This window comes from Saccoglossus kowalevskii, chromosome 5 (genome assembly GCF_978046115.1).
Source record: "Saccoglossus kowalevskii chromosome 5, keSacKowa6.1, whole genome shotgun sequence".
Lineage (NCBI taxonomy): Eukaryota > Metazoa > Hemichordata > Enteropneusta > Harrimaniidae > Saccoglossus > Saccoglossus kowalevskii.
The window spans coordinates 21603101-21616839 of record NC_140645.1 but is presented as its reverse complement, the minus strand read 5'-3'; the positions used below and the strand labels follow the sequence as shown (position 1 = coordinate 21616839).

The window sequence follows — 13739 nt, the reverse complement described above, 5'->3', positions numbered from 1 at the left end:
CAAATTATAGACTTAAATATTACTGCAAATAATACAGTAAAATAGTTTATTTTAGCTGGAATTAATTTTCGCTGAAAAGAATTATTAGGTGTTTTGTTTGGAAATTATTTTTAATGATTTTTGACAAGTTGAATAGAAAATAGTCAAACTAATTTCCCAGCAAAATTTAATTCCCTATTTTGCATATTAGTATGGACTAATTATGAATATGCAAATTGTTATGATTCAAATAGAGTATTAACACCTTTAAATGAAAACAAAGTGAGTGGAGTTGGGAAGCTATTCTATTGAAATCTCTTCAAAGTAGTCTGAATTGGGAAAGTAAAAATAAGCTCTCCTGGGTTGTGATCTAGGAAAATTAAACCTATCAATATATTAAAAACCTGAAAAGGTGAAACGGTAGGATGCATGTCTGCAATTTCTGGATCAATACAAGGCTGTCTGTATAAATCTCTTGTAAACAAACATTTTATAAGATTTTTTGTATTTGAACAGTCAATAATTTTGCCCACAGCAAAGTCCACATGAACTACAAAACTTATTAGGACTTGCTTCTATTGACACATGTATAATCGACTAATGTTATGTAATCATCTTTTTGTCACAGTGAATCCCTCTATTGTTCACGTATGCGCCATCAGGGGAGCCCACAACACACAAATGGCTTCATTTGTTGTAGTTTTGACACAAGATTAGATCATTTCACTTTCATGTAGTTAAGTTTATAATGTTTACTTCTATATTTAGCAGAAAGCAAAAATCAGCGAGGACTTGCTTAGCTAAACAAATGCCAAAAAGAATTTTCAAAATAAACCTGCATGTATACATATTTGTTGATCAAGTTGATCAACCTCAATATCATATGGGAGATTAGGTAAATTTTATCAAGACCTAATTTATATAGTAAACTGTGCTAAATATTTATCACGCCTAAAATTCAGTGCAAATATTTTCACAATTTGTAAAATTTTTAGTAAAGGAATTTTTGACCATACAGACAAACCAGGTATTGCTTTCAGTTTTTAATCAAAATGGTTGTCAATTTTAATCAACATTTGCCAAAAGTTGACAATTTTGATCGATGTTTATTATACAAAAGTACAAACATGCATGATATTGTTGCAGGAAGAGATGTAGCATTCAATGGATGAATTACGATAAATTTCAAACGATTAATTTACAATTGAGACACGAATGCAGGTGATAGGCACTGTCTTGGTTGCCATCAATAGACTTGTATTTCCTATATGCCACAGACAACCATCAGTATAAACTAGTGATTGTCAAGTGGGTTTCAGAATTCAAATCTTTCTTGCAATTCACAAAGGAAGCGCGACAGTGCCTCTAATCCACATTCATTGTTTTATTTACAGTTCAGGCCTGGATGTTGACTATAATTTTGGTAGGAACCTTCAAGGATTTCATCATGATTGACACCATTATATAGAATCAATATATTCTATAACCCTATTAATACTAGTCATACTTTTGCTATACACTTCTAAGTATTTCCCACCGGCCTACACAACTGAATACTAAAATTATTGATTTGCCTGACAATCCTACAAAAAAAATGTAGCTAATGCTAAAATGATTTTGTATAGTTTGTACCTCCAATTTTAATAAAAATAAACTTTAAAACCAAAGATTAAAAAGCAATATCAGAACTCTGCTGTATATGTTGATGTTAATGAAATTGAGAGAAAATTTTACAAAATTTGAAAATATTTGCACTAAATTTGGGATGGTAATAATACGAGGCACTGAATAGGTTAACCATTGGCCTTGAACTTGCATATTCTGAATAAACCTAATTTTAATGGCATAATAATGAAATTTACACAGATGCAAAATAACTAAAAAGACTAACACTGTTTGATACAGCATTTGGAGTGAATACAGATATGCCTCTGGTCGCAATGAGTCATATTTTAATAATCCAGCGTATAATAAACGAACCAAATTAACGCGACTGAACATAGAACAGTTCAACCATTAATGCTGGTGCTATCATTTATCTCACTTGGTTGCAATTCAAAATGGCCTCCATCTCTTAGCATTAACAAAAATGTAAAAATAGATGTTCATGAACTTGACAATGCATTAAATGAGATAATTTATGCATAACCCAAATATATGCAAAAATATATCACATTGAAATTTGTAATTTATTTTATGTATATGTAAATATACTCCATAATAAATTAGGGTTGCGTATAATAATGCTCTTCATATTCTAATAATTTTTTTTTCCAGAGACGGTAGTGCTGGAGGTAAACATGTGGATATTAATAGTCCACATTTTGAGACTGATACTACTTAATGTGTAAATTTTATGTGCGATTGTATAATCACTTAAATTGTAAAATCAGTTAACTCAGATATGAGTTTGTTTTCTTGTATTTAAATATGATGCATTTTTGAACTACTTGTTTTTTTAATTGCCCCTGATATATGGTATCCTGAAATAAAATTTAACAACTCTCTGGGATGTAACGGAAGTTCTATGTTGCTAATGCGTATACCATTGTGCAATGCATTCTTATGGGTTCTGTCCGAGATGCTTTTGAACGCTGGTCAAAGAGCCGGTGAAAAAGGCTTAAGTCAAGAAACAGCACAAACTCAACTATGTGACAATATTGAACCACTAAATATATATATATGCACATGTAGGGGTAAGTATTAACTATCCAAAAGTACAGTTTTTTAGAGGGTTTTTTATCGTTACAGTTGGCACGCCATGAAAATGGCTAGATGTTCACTTCAAGAATAATAAAGAAATCCAACCTCATCACAGCACACAATTCTTTCCATTAATAATGCATTTCCTGTAACACTTAAATGTGGGTGCCATCAACACATAAATAAATACCTCATTTATATTTCATAATAATTATTAATAGAATCAGTGTGCTAGTTAGAAATCGAAATCTTGTTCATATTAACACTCAAAATAGATGCGCAGGGGGTTTCACACAAGAACACTTTCAATCACCCTATTAGCCATAGGGCAAAATACTGAAACTTCGGTATCTTAACAATAAGGTCAGTACTCAGTATTTTTTTTTTTTATTATTTATTGAGCTTGAAAAGCAGAACAAATTTCTTGTATTATAATTATTAAAATTTCTTGTAACATGCATTATTAACTTTGTAATGAATTTCAAAAATGATCCTAAAATTGTTTTTCTACACATGACCTTGTATAACAATAAGTAACCTATTAAATAATATCTACAACTATATCAAACTATTGAGAAACCTCAGAAAGATGTAAAAAGTGATCTTGAACCTAGTTCTGAGCAGTGCTCTACAGTGCATGCTGGTGCTGGCATTAAAATAAATCCACTACCCTATTATGACAACCGAATAGCCACCATAGAGTAATGAAGAGCAAATAAACTGGTAGGCAAGGTGAGGTGGTACAGAAGCCACGACAATCTCTTGCTGCAACTATTGAATTGACAACTGTAATTATATAGCCCTATGCATTGTAATGCTCGTTTTCAGGACACCAAATCCATGACTATTGCATTACAAGCACACAAGCTAAGATGAACTAGCCAGAAACAAGGTTTGACCTTCACTGCTATCAATGATCATAATCAAGTCACAGGCACATGCTTGGAGATCCAAATGAAATGTTCACTGCTACAAGTGGAAATCCAAATGAAATGTTCACTGCTACAAGTGGAAATCCAAATGAAATGTTCACTGCTACAAATTTTCCTGATAGTCGCACACAGTGACACACCCATAATTAACAAAACATGAGCAACACAATTTTACTTTCCCCAGGGATTGAAATAGAATTTTTTCCCTGCATGCACAGTGTGCATGTTGAATTTGAAATTTACCTGCACAAACTGGTTGTGAAATGCACCACTTTTAAAGTATAAATAACATTTACGGTTTATCGATTGGTGATTGATTTTTTAGTTGTCTTACAATGTTGGTTGAACTTAATTTAGGAATATAATGAATATAATGAGAAAATGTGTTAATTTCTACATGCACAGCGTGCACATTATATTTTGAGTTTACTTGCACTAGCTAATAATCTATGTGCATAGTGCAGTGTGCACCAGAGTATTTCGACCCCTGTTCCCCGACTTGCTGAATACACATGAATACTTTACATAATTTAAAAAATACTTTTGCCATTTCATGGGTTTTTGGATTATAGAATTGCAAGAATTAGTTATGTCAGCAATGCCGATAATCAGATTATATTATCAGAATGCATTTTCAACATCTTTGATTCCAATGCAGTAATTCGAAGCACAATCCTTGCAAAATAAGCTCCCTGATGAGACACGCTGGTCTGATTACTGATCCAAAACATTTTCCCCTTTAACCCGAAATCCCTTTGAATACCGTTATTGTCGTAAAATTTACAAAATAATGTGACATTTTTGGCAACAAACCGACAAAAGGGTCAGGCATGCATGAATGGTGTAAACTATAGAAATTCATTTTTCTTGGGAGTCAGTCTCAGTACAACTAGTAAAGAGTTGCACAAGGTCTTCATGACCTTTTAACTACAAGTTAAATTGCAAGATGGCTGCTTACACAAATTACAATGCTTTTATATGTACACTTTTATACAGTCAATCATTTAATTTTATTAATGAATGAAATTGACAATTTTATTGACATTTAGCTGAACTTAGGTACATCTAGGATTCAGGAAAAGAAAAGTGAGATTATAGTAACACATTGTACTTTCATTTCTGCAGTACATTTCACATGTGACAAAATAAAAAAATATACCCAAAATCACTTCAAGTGTTAAATATTCCTCAACTACATTCTGCCTTTGATAATTATTTACAGGGAAAATGACAATACAGTCAAACCTGTGTTAACGACCACCTGGATACAGCGGCCACCTGCCTATAGTGGTCACAACTGAACAGTCCCTACGAATTTTACATGTAAAGTACCCTGTTTATAGCGACCACCTGCCTAACGCGGCCAACGGCTACGCTTCAGCGGCCGCAGTGATCAGTTGAACTGCATATAACGGACATAGTTCCCGGATGTCTTGCAGACTACTGCCTTCCATCTCAGACAACTAATAAGCTCACAAAGGACAAAGTTAGCACGTTTCACACCTTTCGTTCAACCGATGGCTTCGGCAATTATGTTTTATTCTTGTTTATAATTCAGTTTACCACGGCAAGCACACCGTACCGATGGCTATGGAACGCCAAAAACATAATTAAGAATTTGAAAGTGTCTTGATAAAAAAACATGCTGTCATTAATGTTTTGTTGAAATATGTATACCATGGGAATAACTTACAATTTTGTTCAATGAATGAATCGAGCAACCACAACGATGACGATCCGCAAAAGTTTTGTGAGTCGCCAGGACACAGTCACGGTCCCTATCTGGCATGTGGCTGGGGTGAATAGGAATGCCGACAGTAAATCTCGATCGAATTGATTACCAACAAAAAAAACATAACTCACTTGTTATTTAGTATCTATATTTATTCACTTTGAACTCCTATAAATCTCGATAAATACGCATGTAACTGGAACTGATAGCAAATACGAAAAAAATCAACGCAACGGCCATGCCTGTTTATCCATCCAAATAAATTATGCTAATTAGCCTTGCGCATGTGCGTTCTTGTTCTTCCGGGGTTATGATAACTCGGGTCAAAAAGTAGGGTTGCTTCCGCTACTGCCTATCGATCACTGTGAGGGAATGTGTGCGCAGTATCGTCTCGTTGTCCAACTAAATTCATTCAACTATTTTGTTCTCTCGGTCACTACTGCCTCGGTACATTTAACAATAGATGCTTTTAACAATGTTAAATTGACCTCAGTTCACTGGCCAAAGTCGCCAGGCACATTTTACATGTTTCTATTGTTGCATCAGTACAATAACATGGAAGTCGCACAGATTTCGATTGCGCAAAGTAATGTTTTGATTAACCATTTCGTAAGTAAGGTAGGTCTAGAAGATTTTTGAAAAAAAAATGAACAAAATGTTAAGGGAATTGTGATTGGGGAGGAAACTTTCAAGTTGTCACGTAACTGGAAGGAGATCCATCACTACAATAGATAAGTGTTCTTTTCGTATACGTAACGTTGTAGGGATCAATAAAGCACTGCTAACTGTCCCTCTCCCTTCTCCTTGAAAGAATTTGCTATAGCCCAGAGACATTCCGATTTATTAGAACAGTTACCAGACACAATAGATATTAAAAGAAACATACAAATTCAGAATAGTTAAGCAAAGCAAGCTGAGTGATTTCTTTAGTAGGATATTTGACTAAAACTGCTGCTGAACATGAACTTTACTGTACAAATCTTCAAATATTTAATTTTCATACTACTCATTATTGTGCAATGATCAATTTTTGTAAAATGATTTTAGTTTACATAATACAATTTAAAACCAACATTTTTTATTTGTAATAAAGTGTTTGGATACTGTGTACAGTAGTGTAATAGTGTGTGTCAAATGGGGTTGCGAGATCTGTTTTAATACATTGAATAAATGTAGTGCCTAATTAATATTCATGAATAAATTAGTGAACCTGTATAGAAAGGCCACCTGTATATAAAGGGCAAAATTTCAAAGTCCCTTGGGTGGCCGCTATAGACAGGTTTGACTGTATTGAGAAGAGGCCCTGATTGTAAAATCTGCAGAGGCCCTGCCTGAATCAGTAGAATTGACACTATACTAAGAGGCATACTAAACTACACAAGACTTTAGGAAAGTACACCTGCATCACAAAGCATGAATGGAACATCCATACATCAGACAATCAGAGACAATAAATTATGTTCTAGAGAAACCTAGCATGACAGAAACGAGGTCAGCACAGTATGCAAACTGGATTGTGGCCTTACTAGCTGACCAGTTAACCTTTATGCAGGTAATCGACCCGAAAAGCATGATAACCTGAACACTTTACCCCGATCACATGACGTGATAACCTAGGCAATTTACCATCCTACAGCAGATTACAGCTCAAGTCTGATTTGTCATTAGCAAGCATGTTTCTCCTTAGCATTTTGACTGAAAACCTCCATATCTAATGGCATATAACGTGATGGATGGATGGACTGTCCACTGATGAGTTATTATTTGGTGTACAGAGTTCAACATCCACTTCTTTTCACTGGCTTTCAGCCAATACAAACTGTTTGATCAAACAAAGACAGCAATAGAAGTCTATGATTTCAGCCACAAGAAACACTTGTACTTTCAAGAACAGATACAAGATATATACAGATTTCGGTAGGAATGACTTCAAGCAGGGATTGCATTAACCCCATATTTTGCTTCCCTGACTCATATTTTTGAAGAGGGACCCAGTTTTTCAGGCAAGCTGGGGTCCAATCTCTAATAAGGTTATCCAGGATAAATTTCTATTTCTTAAAATTTTGTAAGTGGGACTCGTCTTGCCGAGATACTAGCACAAACCCTGAAGATTTGACAACAGGAAAATAACGCTGCAATATATTTTTGTTTATTCTCCATGTGACTCGTTTAGTTGAGTTTCATTGTAATAAATTGCAGTCTTGAGAGAAGTACTCTAAACAGTTTAACACATCTATAAATTTTCATGATTTAAAGAGTTCATCAAGATAAAAGTTCATGATTTTTCCCATACTTGCAAAAAGCAACTCAGTATTGCCACTCATTCCCAAGTATTGGCCAAAGTTATCACGCGGCGACGCCCACTATCAAACTATGCCATCAGAATTGTTGTATAGTTCAATGATTTGTAACAGTTCTGGACAAAAAGCGACGTTCCACCATGTATCATGATCAATGCATACAGGTGATTGGAAACAATCCCCTACTATCAGCTGGAAAACCAACCCAAGTATCCATGCATACTTGTGGAATACAAATGAATACTTGAAATGAATAATAAATTATAATACTTTCACCATTTCATAGGCATTTGGATTTTAGAATTGCAAAAATTAGTTATGTCAGCAATGCTGATAATAAAATTATATTATTAGAACGCATTTCCAACATCTTTGATTACAGTGCAGTAATTTAAAGCAATCACCTACTGCCAGTGGGAAAAAAAACAACCCACATAGCCATGCACACAGGTGGTTGAAAGCAATCCCTACTGGCAGCTGGGAAAACCAAGCCCACATAGCCATGCACACAGGTGGTTGAAAGCAATCCCTACTGGCAGCTGGGAAAACCAAGCCCACATAGCCATGCACACAGGTGGTTGAAAGCAATCCCTACTGGCAGCTGGGAAAACCAAGCCCACATAGCCATGCACACAGGTGGTTGAAAGCAATCCCCTACTGGCAGTGGGAAAAAAAACAACCCAAATGGCCATGCACACAGGTGGTTGAAAGCAATCCACTGATATCAGCTGGAGAACAAACCCAAGTAGCCATGCACACAGGTAGTTGGAAGCAATCCTCTACTGCCAGCTGGAAAAACAAACCCAAATAGCCATGTACAGGTCGTTTGAAGCAATCCCCTGCTACCACATAGACCCACAACCCTATTAAGCCATGCACACAGGTGGTTGGAAGCAATCGACTGCAACCAGAGAGAAACCAAACTCTATTAAGCCATGTATACTGGTAGTTGGAAAACCAACCCCGAGTAGCCATACATACAGGTAGTTAGGAAAACCTAACCCCCTGCTTCAATCTCATGAAGCCATGCAATGATGCATAACAGAATTGACACGAATTCCTGCACCCTTTTAAACATTTATAACACTGCAAATTGATATGCGCATGAACTTTCCACAAAGGAGAAACCATTGATATGCAACAAGCACATGGTTTCCATAATAAACACAGATTAGAATACATCTGACCAACCCTACTTTATTTTTACACTGATCAATGACGTCAAAAATCCTTGAATAAATTTGAACAAGTCTATATTTAAATAACCATTACAGGATGTATTCTCTCATCACCTGTGCCAATATGGGATTTTTATTTCTTTTTTTATCAAAATAAGTATAAATACGAAGAAGATGAGCCACGGCATTTTTGTTTGTGCATAAAAAAATACAATATTACCATTTCCTTTAAAAAGCTCACTACAATACGACTCCATCTGATTTGGGGATTTCTACAAAATCAGTTCTTTTTAAAGGGCACACTGACACATGATAAATTAATAAAATGATTACATTACGAAATCTAAACTAAACATATACACATTCTTTGGGTGCCTGAAATCCTTGATTAGGTTGCATAATTACACTGACATAGCAACATTCTTGGCAAACCACTCATGAATACTGAACTAAATTTCCTATCACTTCATGTGTTGGGTTTAAACTAGGTATAATAAGGTTTACATTAATCGCTGACTCAGACATTTTCTTTACAAAACAGCCAGGTTTACTTATGCTACTCATGAGTTTGTGTTAGTAACAGACAACTAATTAAAAAAAAATACTGTAAAATACTTTATTTTCGTTTGGAATTAATTTTCGCTAAAGGAATGATTCAGGGAAAATAAAATCCAGCGATTATACCTTTTTTCACATATTTTACCTTCAACTTCAACAAAAATCAGTGAAAATAAATTTCATACAAAAACACCAGAAAGTCTTTTCAGCAAAAATTAATTCCAGCTACAGTTGTTGGAAGTGGTTTTCATTACTCTGGTGTCGGGTATTCTGAATCGCTTTAATTTGGGGGTAGAAACTATTTTTTTGCATGTGTGACATGTAAATCATGAAATTTTGTATTTTCTCTTGGGTACTACGACAGTAAATGTCAAAATATTTTTCAAAATTTTGTCTTGATGAATGCCAATAAAATCCCAAGAATTCTAGCAGTGATGTGAAACAGTTCACAGTACTTTAATAATACTGCTATTATATAAACTCCAGTAGATGAGCTGGCAATTTAGCAGGTGTTACAAATCGCCACTATCACGATTAGGATTTTTTTATGACATCATACCAGGTAGCTTTACATTATTACAATATAAGCCTTGATTCGCAATAAAATTAATTTCAACAAAAAGCCTCAAAAATTTAATTAGCTTTTAATTCTGATGGTGATTTCTAATAATAGTAGCAACATCATATTTGATTCGAAGGAGGGTCTAGAAACAATATGATGCTGTGGAGGGGGGGGGTGTCATTTTTTAAATAGATTCCTCCGTCTGTTTCGCCGCCGAGAATAGATTATTTGCTACAGGATTTGTCTGCACTCTGAAATCGAAGAAGGCTGTGTTGATTGGCTACACTTTTAACGAGTAAATTATGTATTCAAATCATTCAAATGCCCTTATTTGCATAAGATACCAGAAGTAAACAAAATACAGTCTCGGGAGAACAGGAATCATCTAGCAAATATACTGGAGGTCTAATGAAGCAGAGAAACAGAGAGGAAGCTGGGGCATAAATATTCATGCTCAAACCCAAATTAATAACTTATTGTTTGATGACCACACCAAGAACCAATTATTGCTTTCATAAACATACCTGTACATGCCACAATAAGAAAACTTGTCCAATAATCAATTAAATTACAAATGACACCTTGAAGTGAATTTTGAATCAGAATTTAATGAAAACGCTGGCTGTCAAACCAAAATGCATCATAATAAGTCAAATTTATAATTTTTGGACTAAAAAATGGGTGACCTCCTTAACTATTAAGTTCAAGCCCTACAATGTCTTAATTTACCTTGCTAGGACAGGTAAATAATTGAGATAGAACATTTATTCTTAAAACTGTAATTTTTAATTCCTACCCCTATGCATGTCAGCATAGATAAATGCAATTAGCATGTTCTTAATTTATGGGAACCAGGTTCTCAGTGGATATGCCTGTAGCATCATTGAATGTACAGAGGTGGGTCAATTCACATCTACCAGGCTTGTTTTGTTATGTAAATATTAAGAGTGACAAGAACATTCACACATGTGAAAACTTGTAGTCACATTGCTGAAGCTCAGCATAAGATGCCTAAGCTGTCATTTTTAACACCAATAGATTAACATGTCACTGATTTATTGCACACATGTGTAAAGCCAAACAATGTTTCACTATCCAACACTGGAATAGCATGGTTTGATTCTAGTATTCACATTGAAAGAGGGCATCAAATTCCAGGTCCAAAAATTATAAAATTGATAAGGATTGATGTTGCAAATAAAAATATTCTTCATCATTAAGACATTCAGATTTGGCATCAAGGCAATTGCCTCTGAATTTTGAGCCCTGATAACATTTTGTTGAATTCATGATAAGTCAAATAACTGTTTGAAAGAATAATAGAATGTCTCCGGCAAACATTAATTAGGACAAATGCACCTAGTTATCTTCCTAATCAGTCACAAAATGCCAATTTAGCCAAGTCTATCTTTGAGCCATAAGTTTAGAATTCTGCGATAGCTGATAATATAGAAAGAGTTTCCAATGATATGGTGTGTTATACAGAGACAATACACTCCAGATTTTAAAATACACGAGCCAGAGATTGATTAGTGCACTTGCTGAGCTGAGTCAGACCTATTTTTATTAGAAAGGTTGTCTTGTCAGTGAGCAAACCGATATATTTACAGGCAGAATTCATAACAAATGTCTGGCAATTTTTATAACTCATTTATGGCTATGAATAAAATCTGTTTTTTTTCGACAAATAATAAAATTTCTTAGCCAAAGTAAATTCAGATATAAAAAAAATGAAGCAAACTTTCAATTTTTTTGGAAAGCAGCCAGCTTACCCATTTTCATATTCTTGGCACAACAAAAGGCATTCCTTCATCTTTATAAGTATTTATAAATGTCAATGGCAGTTGAATCAAGTCAGCAAAACGAGAACAGTGTGCAAAAACGTCATTTTAAAACAATCAAATGCTATTTAATCAGCCAATAGAGACTGCTTGAAATGTGAAATTTATAATTATTCATAAAAATGAAGGTAATGCCTTTGTTGCATACTAGAGTACAAGATTCATGTACATTAAAATAATTATTTTAATAACTGATACAATAGTCCCGTCTCATCAGCCGGCATGGGACTAGATAGAACTAAATAAACAATGAATTCAATCATGCGCTTATTTTTTATATATTTTTTTCAAGTAATTGATGAGCCTATTAATAAAATTTCTCAATATAGCATAACATTTCAGTAGAAATACATTATTAAAGTAGAGATAACACTACAAGGTCTGGCAGGGGCATAACCACCAAATACGGTACTGACAAATATTTTGTCATTAAAGTATTAAAGATAAGCGATAGCATTGAATATTTGTACAATTTTCTAATTGTACCTGATGTAGTTGCCATGGCTACTGATAATAAATTTGATAGGATTTTTTTGCAAGAGATCAGGGTAAAACTTGTGATGCATTATAATGCTGAAAACTGACTGCACTCATTGTGGGAAAATAGATCCACTTATGAATAAAGTATTGAAAAACGGTTTTAGTTGAAAGCAAAGGTAAAATAAAAGGAACAAGAAACCCCTCGCACGCCTCGGCCATTGACCCCTTTTTATTTGAAGCTCAATGATTTCGCGATCAGCTGTGCATCTACCATGTTCTTTCAGAAGCCTTTCAGAAAACAAATACTAGTAAGGTCAATAATACAACCAGGTCTGTCTGTTTTCGGGGTATACTGTGGACAACAATTTCAACTTGTTAATGCGCGAGTAAAGGACCCCAAATGATAAATGTATTTTTCGAAAGTTAGAGTGGTTTTACAGAGTTCAAAAGATTTTCCTAATGGCGGCAGTATAGAAGTGTCACTACTCAAAAATAGGGCGATGATGCATTACAATTGCTATATATTGAAACGAATAATTCATGTAATGCCAGTTCACTGTCAGGCACAAGTTAACAAGCAAACAACTTTCTTTCAAATACACCGAGGCCGCCATATTGAACTTCGAGGTACTGCACTGAATCAGTGAATGAGCACGCGAGTACCCACCGGACGGCCCCAATGTTCAAGAATTAAAAGACAGCCGATAAAAATGCTCAGTGCACGTCCGCAAACTTGATAAATAATGACTTATTCTTCCAAAATAAAAAGAAGCATACATTCTACTCAATTAAACAAACGTCTTCAACTGAAAGCCGGCCTAAGAAATGACACTCGAAGGGAAGGATCGGGCACGCTCGCTGAACATTTGAACCGGTGAACTTGAAAAATCACCAAAAATCAAGTAGAAATGACGCTGAAAATTCTTGCATCAGTACTTAAGACATTCATCTCTCATTCTAGCATAAAACTGTTTAGAAATATAAAGGAATAATAGATTAAATATAAAGATTTACCGGGTCTTGCTTGATCTCTAGTTTGGCCGCCATGTTGAATACGGGCGAAGGAGAATGTGTGTGCGCTGTGACGCTAGTGTTCACGTGGTACGCCTGTCAATCATTATGCAAATTTTATTATCTAAGTGATTCACGCTATCGTGACATTTGCCTGGCTTTGCCGGGAAAATTCCACACTGTTGCACTGGGTCCCACTGTACTGACATTTCGTAATACCAAAAACGACAGGTGCTATTCAGATTATAAATATTTACCAATAATTTTGTGTTACAAATCAAAGCATAATCAACCTTGCTCGGTCGTTTAGGGTTAAATTATTTTTGTGGGAGGGGCTTCGCACATGTAGCACTGGAATTCCGTGCGTAAAACGATTGATAAGTTGCAAACTGTGTACACACATTTGCTATGGGATAAAGGGCAAGTCCTGTCCGTCCTTGGGACGCTTATCTGGCTGCACATC

General features: G+C 34.9%; 1 protein-coding gene across 2 annotated transcripts in view; it reads right to left on the bottom strand.

Moving 5' to 3' along the window:
- The window catches only part of LOC100370816 (sodium/potassium-transporting ATPase subunit alpha-3), a 65740-nt gene extending 52332 nt beyond the window's left edge, over nucleotides 1-13408 (bottom strand). For both annotated transcript variants that reach the window (XM_006819663.3, XM_085499224.1), the window contains exon 1: nucleotides 13280-13408. In XM_006819663.3, coding sequence (XP_006819726.2) covers nucleotides 13280-13312 — 33 coding nt within the window. In that variant the 5' untranslated portion in view covers nucleotides 13313-13408. The remainder of the gene's footprint in view (nucleotides 1-13279) is intronic.
- Between the last annotated feature and the right edge of the window lie 331 nt (nucleotides 13409-13739).